The sequence below is a fragment of the Saccostrea cucullata genome, unplaced genomic scaffold (genome assembly GCF_032062105.1).
Source record: "Saccostrea cucullata isolate Sc308-1 unplaced genomic scaffold, CSIRO_AGI_Scuc_v1 ctg96, whole genome shotgun sequence".
NCBI lineage: Eukaryota > Metazoa > Mollusca > Bivalvia > Ostreida > Ostreidae > Saccostrea > Saccostrea cuccullata.
This window is the reverse complement of record NW_026928943.1, coordinates 175,251-185,199: the sequence shown is the minus strand read 5'-3', so window position 1 is coordinate 185,199 and position 9,949 is coordinate 175,251. Positions and strand designations below refer to the sequence as shown.

The following is a 9,949-nucleotide window of genomic DNA, read 5'->3' as shown; positions in this document are numbered from 1 at the left end:
CATTCAGTTACTATAATAAATGTTCAAGTTATCTCCCCCTAACCTTCTACTCAATGATTTTATGCAAATTTTCAGTCATCGTCACTTAGGCACAGCTTTAATACTATTTAAGTCTTCATGCAATCGATTACAAATCAGATAGCCTCGAGAGCTACTCGTCAATAACATTGAGTGATACCGGTATATGCTGAGTTTCCCTCACTACTCAAAGTGATTCACATTCAAACGGTACCTTTTTTTAAGGGCCACTCAAACTTTGAAAGAGAATATATGCGATGGAGCTATTGTACCTAAAATATGTCATTTTTCTATATCAATACCATGCATAAAACATATTTGCAAATCTCAAAATCAGTTGTGTGATAGAATGTTTATGCCTCTGTCAGAAAGTGATGTTTATGCCTCTGTCAGAAAGTGGCCTGTACACAATGTGAACTTTTCCGGACGTCTCTACCATGTTGATAGATAAATGAGATGACTTTGGACTTGTCTGTTTATATTGATAACGGTGAAAAAAAAGTTATGTCCGTATAGATTCATGTTGTAATGATTTGCATTTTTCTCTTTGAAGTACAAATACATTTTCTAAATCTTAAAAAAAATGTTCATAATTAATTTAAAATTGTGTTATTTTGATCTATTTGTTGTGATATTGTGCAAGTTTCATGCATTTCGCTTCTGCAAGGACATCAAAAATTAAGTCATTAAGTGTCTAAATATATCATATTAATAGATTTCAATTGAAGCATTGCTAATGAAATTGAAACGAACAAATAAACAGAAAGGGGGTGGGGGGTTAGATGTTCATTTTTCAATTACAGGTCAACATACATGTCAAAGGGTCACGGTCTTGTTCGAAGGATTTAGAACAAAACTGGTTCGGTCGTTTATCAATTTATTAATGGATATAAAGAAAAACCTAGAAAATAGAAAAACATCACAACACTCATACAAAACAATATACATAGACAAATACGAAACAAAAATATTTCAACATTTACGAAAAGTAATAATTAATAGATATTTAAACGACTGCCAGTAGATAGTTACATAAATTAAACAAGTAAATGAATTACAAGATTAATGAACATCTTATTATCGTTTTACTAACAGCGTGACAGTTTACTTGATAGGGCATGCTAAAATTTTGTATGCTGATTATCATTTTACTCCTCGATTGGATGTTTGATTTCAATGGAATCAATAATACTTTGCATATGAAACACAGAATACAGCAATACCACTGACAACAATAACATGTGAACAAACACAGCAAGTTTTACTTCCTATAATGATGATATTGATAGAGAAACGCACATATATAGTACAACAGAAGCAGAGTAGCCTTACTACTAGTAATTTCATTCTTTAAATTTTCTTATACGTATTAAAAAACCCATCCGGTCAAATCACAATAAATGTAAACAGAAAACGGGCTTTGACTGAACACGTGTTAATGCTGACTACAAATGCTGTACTGGTAAACAATCATTCAATGTGATTGGTCAGTATTATCAGGCTATTGTTGTATTCCGAGTTTCATATGCAAATTAGTATTGATTTCATTGATCCAATCGATGAGTAAAATGATAACCAGTACACAAAATTTTAGCACGCCCCATCAAGCAAACTGTCACGCTGTTTGTAAAATGATAATACCAGGCATCCAGTATTAAATCAGAAATATATTATGCTATACATCGATTGAATCGATCTGTGATGATATACATATAAGCAGTCTGCTACCGTAAAGGCTGAAGAGCTTGGGGTGGGGATTTCGGCGGGTTTCTTATTTATATAGTGCACGGGTTAGTAAAACATGCATATAAATTAGTATAACGAAATCCATTGGTCCATGGTAGGTCACTGGTCAGTCACACGTAAAGGAAATGCTAAAAATAGAAATTCACCTGTACAAAAACAAAACACTCGCACATGGCTCTCACATACCTGCAAAACCGGTTGTATTCGATTGGCTGTGCGCGCCAGTCGGAATATGTACTAAATATTGCGCAAAGCATTAAAGCAAATATTTAATAATAATCATAATTTAATTATAACTGTGACATACATGTACCAATATCTGTGGCATCACAGTTCATAAAATCATGGACTGTAAAGTTTTTTGCTTTTATCAGTGATAGTGCGGACACCAAATATTGAAATCGTCTTCAGTTTCCTTGTGCACATACACTTGTAATATTTACAACCGCAAAATTAGTTCTCTGGTAAGGATTTTTTTTCACAAATGATACTGTGCAACTTAATTAAGGTAAATTTTACAATATTCTCGAGATAATCATTCAATTACTATAATAAATGTTCAAGTTATCTCCCCCTAACCTTCTACTCAATGGTTTTATGCAAATTTTCAGTCATCGTCACTTAGGCACAGCTTTAATACTATTTAAGTCTTCATGCAATCGATTGCAGTTCAGACAGTCTCGAGAGCTACTCGTCAATGATTTTGTGTTTCTGAGTTCCACTCCTTAAAGAGTGATTCACATTCCAACGGTACCCTTTTTGTTAAAGCCACTCAAACCTCGAAAGAGAATACAGTTGATGGAGATATTGTATCTCAAAAATGTCATTTTTTATATCGATATAAAATAGCATCCATAAAACGTACGTAAAGTCAACTTATGTGGAGATTCAGATTTAAGATCATTTGCATTGTCATGTTTGCATTTTGCTCTTTTTGATATTTCTATTTCATTTGTTTTTAATCTTAAAATCATTTATTCATAAATAAATTCAGAGAGTGTTATTTGTACATGTATGTATTTGTTATGGTTTCTGCAGGTTTCAGGCATTTCGATCGGTCCAGTAACACAGTATTAGATCAGTTCGTGTCTAAATACATGTAAATTGCATCAAAGGAATATTTATACATTGCCAATGATATTCAAAAAACAGAAGTACAGAAAAAGTAGAAATTTATTATTTTCAGTGCGTATATTATGTATATGTTTGCAAAAAAGTGGGGGAGGGGGATAAGCCCTAGTTTATACCATATTGATGATAATATATGAATTAAATATGCCTTTAGTATTTGAAAGTATGATAATATAATATGCATTTTGAAAAAAATTAATCCTTCGCACATAATTTTTTTTCAAATGAAATTTCGATATTAATTTTAATATGCTAAATGGTAAACCTAAAGTGGAGATGTTATTGGCAAAGTTCAGAGCAGCACTGTGTGAAGTAACTGAATTTAAAAATAATGTTTCCAATCATGGGTCTAAGAATTTACAAGCAATCTTTTTTAGCATGTTTCATGGTGACGAAATCTTATTGAGGTTAGGATAAACCTAGATATTTTTTCTTCGTGAAATGTAGTTAACTCAACTCTCTTTTCATTTTATTAATAGATGGGATCCTGGGGAGGAATGAATTTTAAAATTCTAATCTGGTTGTTACAGGAGTTTTTTTTTAAATCAACACATACACTAACATCTAAAGCAATCTTTATTCTATAGTATGATAAAATAATAATTTTTTTAAATGGGTAGGGGTGTTTTCAAAGAGTAAAAAATAAATCAAAATAAAATTGAAAAAACTTTTTACTACTAATTTTAAAATTGTCTCAAAATCCCCAACACTATGGGACGCCGTTTTAATATTTTTAAGGTATTTTCTGATATCAAAAAATCATTTTGTGATATCAGAAATTAAATTTTTTTATATCAAAAAAATTATTTTCTGATATCATAAATAAACAAGATTTTTTTATATCAAAAATTCGATTTTCTGATATCAAAAATTCTAATTTCTGATATCGGAAAATCATTTTTTGATATAAAAAAATCTTCGGATTTTATGATATCAAAACATGTAATTTCTGATATCAAAAATTCGAATTCTAATATAAGTCATTTTCTGATATAAAAAAAATCGAATTTCTGATATCAAGAAATTATTTTCTGATATCAAAAAATCGATTTTCTGATATCAGAAAAGGATTTTTTGATATCAGAAATTCAATTTGATTTCTTGATATCACAAAATATATTTTTTGATATCAGAAAATAAAATAAAATTGCAAAGAATCTTTACATAGATAATGAATACCCCCTTTAACTGTAGAAAATCTCAAACTTCAGTGCCAGATTTGCTTTCCACTAAAGTTTGTTGCTTTCAGATTTTAAGAATATTTTTTAAATAAAAGAATTTAATAAGTGTTCTCGATATTTTTTGGTCATATTTATTTGCATGGAATTCAAATACTAGTATATTACTATTGTACTTTTTAATTTTGGATAAATCTGAGTAAATAATGTAGGTGTGCTAAAGGTCGGGCTTAGACTGAGAATTTCTCTGTAACCCCTATCAACAGCAGCCATTAGCTTCCCCAGTTGATTTTGTGCAAAGTGATGTTACATCACAGCTGACCAGCAGGTACTCGTGTGGTCGCAGTAGTTCATTCTTCAAGGTGAAATCTAAGCTATCCATAAAGTTTGTGAATTGATTAAAAATATAGTCAATCCTGAAAAAAACCAAACAAACACCCCCCTCCTCCCCCCCCCCCCCCAAAAAAAACGTACGGCATCCTAACATCCAGACATGTCTTAAACTTATAAGATTTAAACAAAGTTTGCAGCTAATTTGTGTGGCGGGAAGCTAAATGTTCATCACGGGGAGCATTCATTAAGTCGATCTGATTTCACTTTGTTCTTATTTTCTGATATCAAAAAATGATTTTCTGATATCAGAAATTCAATTTTCTGATATCAAAAAATCTATTTTTGATATCAGAAAATGTATTTCTTGATATGAAAAATTCTTCAGTCTTTTTTGATATCAGAAAATGATTTTTTAATATCAAGAATTCGATATCAGAAAATCATTTTCTGACAAAAAATCTATTTTTTGATATCAAGAATTATTTTTTGATATCAAAAAATATTTTTTATATCGAATTATTGATATCAAGAATTCCAATTATTGATATCAATAATTTCTTTTTTGATATCAGACAATTCCTCAAAAATATTAAAACGGCGCCTCATACAACACAGGTAAAGTTTGACATCTGCGGATTTTATTATGTTTGATCGAGAAAGTTCTCTGGACCACGCAATGCGGATTTTATTGTGTTCGATCGAGAAAGTTCTTTCATTTTGTATGCCATTAAAAATATCCGGTTGTTTTCTGCAACGATTACGTGTGTGTCACTGTGTGCGAGGGGGAAACTCAGGAAGATTAGCGGTATATTCTGTCCTCTAATCCTTTGACAGTGTGATTATGTCAAAAATTCGAGGACATTCTTTGTCTATTTTAGTGTCTATTCTGGTGACACTGTTTACCCTAGTACTTTCGGAGTTAAAATTGAACACTATTTCTAAGAGAAGTGCTCCTGAATACAAGTCATGGTGGGCCAAGGAAATAACGCCCGATATATATGTGGCAGGGCGACTCTCAGAAAGGGAAATCAAGTACGCCGCAGAGGCTGGATTTAAAAGTATCCTCTCATTGTTTCCATATGCTGATGACGAGGGGTATAATTTCGGAGGAGAATATTTGCCCACTACCAAAGAAGCTAAACAGATTGCTGAACTCGCTGGTCTTAAGTATACCACTGCATTAGGTCCATATGATGACTGGGCACAGTTTGAATCAGTCCAAAAAGTGGGCAGCATCTTGTCAAATTTACCTCGGCCAGTATTGGCGCATTGTGATCGGGGATACACAATATCTTTTGATGTTATTATGTACCTGGTCAACCGAACAATACAGGATTCCAAATTTACACCAAAAGTTGATGCCAAGAAATTTTTTGACATGACAAAAGTTTTAGGCATGGATTTCAACATGGACTGCGTCAAAGACACTTTGGCAACCATTACAGGAGAAAAAGTTAAAAATGAATACGTCCCGGAGATTGAGAATGAACCAGAGGAGTGGTATGACTATTGGCATGCTGCCCCTGTCTACAAGAACTGGTACACGGCAGGACAGATACTGACCAGTCATCTGAGCATGATCAAACAGACCGGCTTTAAATCTGTCGTCAATCTCCGTACATCCATAGAGACGGTCACCCTTCTCAATGTTAAAGACATTCCATGTAAACCAGTAAAAAACTCTGATCTAGAATTGCGACAGACTATCAATTCACTGAAAGAAAATGTCTTAGACAAGAACAAACCCAACACCTACATCTCCCCTGAATCTCCTTACAACTTTGCCACCAGAAACCCAGCCGAATTCGGAGACGATACAGGATACAATGAGAACCTAGAGAAAGAGGCATTCCAAAAACTGAACTTTCCTTACTATCACATGCCATTAGGTAACCATAACTCAATGTTAATCATTTTTGTGAATGTCATAACAGTATATAGTACAATTCTCTTTCATCCTTGGACTTTCAGTAAGGCGTGTTATTCTTGGAGGTATATAATTTGCGTATGAAATTTACTCAGCTTTCATTCACTGTTGAAATACATGGGATAGAAATTCGGCGAATGTCAACAAGTGTAGTAAATATCCAATATTCGCATCTTGTATGGCAAAGGGGTCATCTCCACATTGTCGAAAACAATTTAAGTTCCTAATGTTGTTAATTTCTTAACCAATGAGAATCTATTCGCCATTTGGGAGACATTAATTATGTAGTGCTGAGAATGCCACACCTTACTTGAAAGTCCAAGGATGACAGAGAATTGTACTATTATCCCAGGGCATGTATTACATAAATACTTTGAAAATGATATCACAAAGACTACAAGTATGTGTTTTGGAATATTAAATCGGCATTTCACTAACAAATCAGGGCATTGCTTGCCTTATTTGTGAAATGCTAGTGATTATATATACATGTATGTTAAAATTGATCTTAGTTTTTAGAAAGTTCTCTTATCTCAATGTGCTAAATATAGCTCTAATAGAAAAATTAACAAGACTGGAAGTGGGGAGAAGGAAAAAGAGAGATAGAAGGACCCTTTTCTACATCAGCAATAGAAAACTTGATAAAACAAATGAAAACAGTTGAACAAAACTAGGTTAAATGTTTTAACTAAATTGATTTTAAAAAAAAATCTTTTTACAGATACTAACATTCCATTTACGGTTGAATGGTTTGAGATGTACAAAGACCAACTGTTAGAGGCAGGGAAGAAAGGACCTGTTCTGGTACACTGCTGTAAGGCCCTTAGAGCAGGTATAACATCTTGAGTTTAATAACCCCCGTTATCCCCCCTTATTTAGTTTCCTGTGATGTATGTATAAATTTTATTTGTCCAAAGACTAGAAGTGAAGAAGATTGTTCAATTAAAATGCTGTGTGATCTGTGCTCACATTCTACCGCTTTACTAGATTCATCCCTTCATTCCATTGAAATCTTGGAGTGGAAAGTAGGATTATGTGTTTTAAAATATACAAGTCATTGAATATATATCTGTAAAATGAAACTTCCCAAAGGCGGATCCAGGGCCGGCACGCCGGGCGTGTGCCCTCCTGTTTGAATTTCTCTTTTGAAATTTTGTTTGTACTATCCTAAAATCGAAGGAAAAAACACCTATTGTTTGTTAGAATTTCCTCATTTTTCCAAGGGCTTTGCCCCTGGACTCACCCCAGCACCTTGCTCTAGGCCCACTAAGGACTTCCATGTAGCCCACAGAGCCCCAACCTTCCTCCCGTTATGAAATTTCTGGATCTGCCGCTGGTTCCTGTATGGCAGATTTATGAGGAAGAGTTTATATGGTCTTGTTGTATTGACAGGTTACGTGGCCGTTTTGGCAGCAGCTTTACAACACAACAAAGATCTGAACTGGGCGCTACAAAGAGTCGCAGAGCTTGGTCTGGAGGTGGGACCTAATAACAGGAAAGATGTCTATTATACCTACAAGGCGGTCTTAGACCCAGAGAATATCAACGTGACAGGCAGAGAGGATCTGTAGACACAAATACGTATGAACCACTGCGTTAGGATAATCTAAAATATCGATTAAACACATAATACATGTGCCATATTTTTTACCATAATGGTAATGATTATCTATTGAAAATATTGTTCATGTTGTACCATGATTGATCATTACCTGGGATCTTTTAAAAAGATTGCTCTTTTTTATTTTTGATATTGATTTTTAAATTATCATGATTGTTGTAGTAAAGGAAAAAGTTTTCAAAAAAATAAAAAAGGGAAAAAAAAGCATGACATTGTATGTGTTAATCTCACCTAAGCCAAAAGCTTCAGAGGGATATTCCAATCACATTTCAATCTGGTGTCTATCTGTACATCTAGGTGTCTGTCTGTCCATCCGTCTGTCTTATCTATTTCAAATTTCATATTCTTCTCATATACCACTGAGCCAATTTCAACCACTTTTGCGTCAGAGTATCCTTCGCATGGGGGGGGGGGGGATTCAAGTTTGTTTAAATGAAGAGCCACACCCTCTTAAAACTGTACATACAGTTATCACCTGTGCATAGAGTTTATGTCTCCCAGTTGATTTGGTATGCAAAAGCACCCTCTTCATATAGATAGCTTCTAAAAGAAACAAGCAATTGACAAATAATTTGATAAACAAAGACAGTCTCAGTTTAAGTCAAAATTTTGCCCGTTTTATGGTCAATACAGTGACCATGCAAATGTTGACTGCCATTTATTGACATAGTTAGGCCATTATTTTCAATCTGAATTGTCCAAAGAACAGTGAGTGTGACTGGTGGAGAGGAAATGCTAACTCCTACATGGCATCTGATCCTATCTCGGATTTTTTTTGGGTCTATATTTTCCCTGCTCTAAAAGTATTGTTTGTATGGACTTATGAAATAGATTACTGTTCAGTACCGTATAGCATCTGTCAAAAATGTCTTGAACAGTGCAACAGAAAAGTTGAAACTTAAAAGAAAGCTTTATTTCACAGTCTAGATTCAAGTTTGTTGAAATCATGATACCCGCCTCCCTTAAGGGAAATGAGGAACTTTGACATAGAAAAACAAGAGGTCTGTGGGCCATAACGTTCATCAGAAAAACCATGGCGGAGCTCTCCATCAGCTACTTTTTTCCTTACCTTTTCTGTAGTCTACACTACCTGAGGATGCTTTTATATCAATATGACTAAAAATGCATCTGCTGTTCAGGAGAAGATTATCTCCTGAGTATTGCCTCTTGTTTTTCTATGTCAGACTTCCTTATTTCGTTCTTTCGAAAGTCTACTAGAACCAATCAATGAAAAAAAAAGCATTATAACGCCTTTTCTCTGAAAAGACGTAATAACACGAAAAACGTAATAACGTGAAAAAATAAACGTTATTACCGAATATTTACATTTGCAAATGTTTTCCTTTATATAACACTACTGAAGGCAAGCGTTTTTATAACTGTGTAAATACAGGTATGGGGTCAAGAGGTCATAGATGTGCGTTTGGATAAACGTTCGACGTAATTTCTCTGTGACGTCATAAAGGGTCGATTACATACATGCCGTTGGGTTTGAAAAATTAACGCATTTCACACGTTAAAAGTAACAATCAGGCAAATATAAAGTATGAATAAGTCACAAATGTAAATATAAGTAATAAGGTATCATTTTTTGAGTTTTATTGAGATGTAAAACGGGTTGCCACGTGATCAAATCTTCCATAAAGCCCTTCGGGCTTTATGGGATTTGATCACGTGACCAACCCGTTTTACATCTCAATAAAACTCAAAAAATGATACCTTATTTCTTAAATACACCTTTCCCTTCCAAAAGGCGTCATTCCGCATTGCCCTTTCCAAAATGCGTTACTCTGACTTAATTTTTAATTTGCCATAATATTGCCTTTGATAGGCCTATGCTTTTGAAAGGGGGTGCCTCCCAATTATTGATAAGAAATCAAAAAAAAAAAAAACAAGAAACAGCCCCTCCCGAAGCAGAATAAACTGCCTAAACTCGAGGGATGTTTTTTTTCCATTAATTTGGTTCTAAGCTTGGTCCTTGAACATTTTGCTGCA

At 33.9% G+C, this 9,949-nt stretch overlaps 1 protein-coding gene across 1 annotated transcript; it reads left to right on the top strand.

Moving 5' to 3' along the window:
• Window positions 1–5,158: 5,158 nt before the first annotated feature.
• LOC134279340 (uncharacterized) lies at window positions 5,159–8,065 on the top strand. Its single transcript, XM_062761714.1, has 3 exons — window positions 5,159–6,295; window positions 7,055–7,165; window positions 7,726–8,065. The coding sequence occupies exons 1-3, from the start codon at window positions 5,248–5,250 to the stop codon at window positions 7,902–7,904; spliced, it is 1,338 nt and encodes a 445-aa protein (XP_062617698.1). The 5' UTR covers window positions 5,159–5,247; the 3' UTR covers window positions 7,905–8,065.
• Window positions 8,066–9,949: the final 1,884 nt, after the last annotated feature.

Bases quoted from the DNA above. Each gene is read 5' to 3' on its own strand.
- LOC134279340 (XM_062761714.1), top strand. From the start codon at position 5,248: ATGTCAAAAATTCGAGGACATTCTTTGTCTATTTTAGTGTCTATTCTG. The intron at 6,296-7,054 runs GTAACCATAACT...ATCTTTTTACAG, and splicing joins TTACTATCACATGCCATTAG to ATACTAACATTCCATTTACG. The intron at 7,166-7,725 runs GTATAACATCTT...TTGTATTGACAG, and splicing joins CTGTAAGGCCCTTAGAGCAG to GTTACGTGGCCGTTTTGGCA.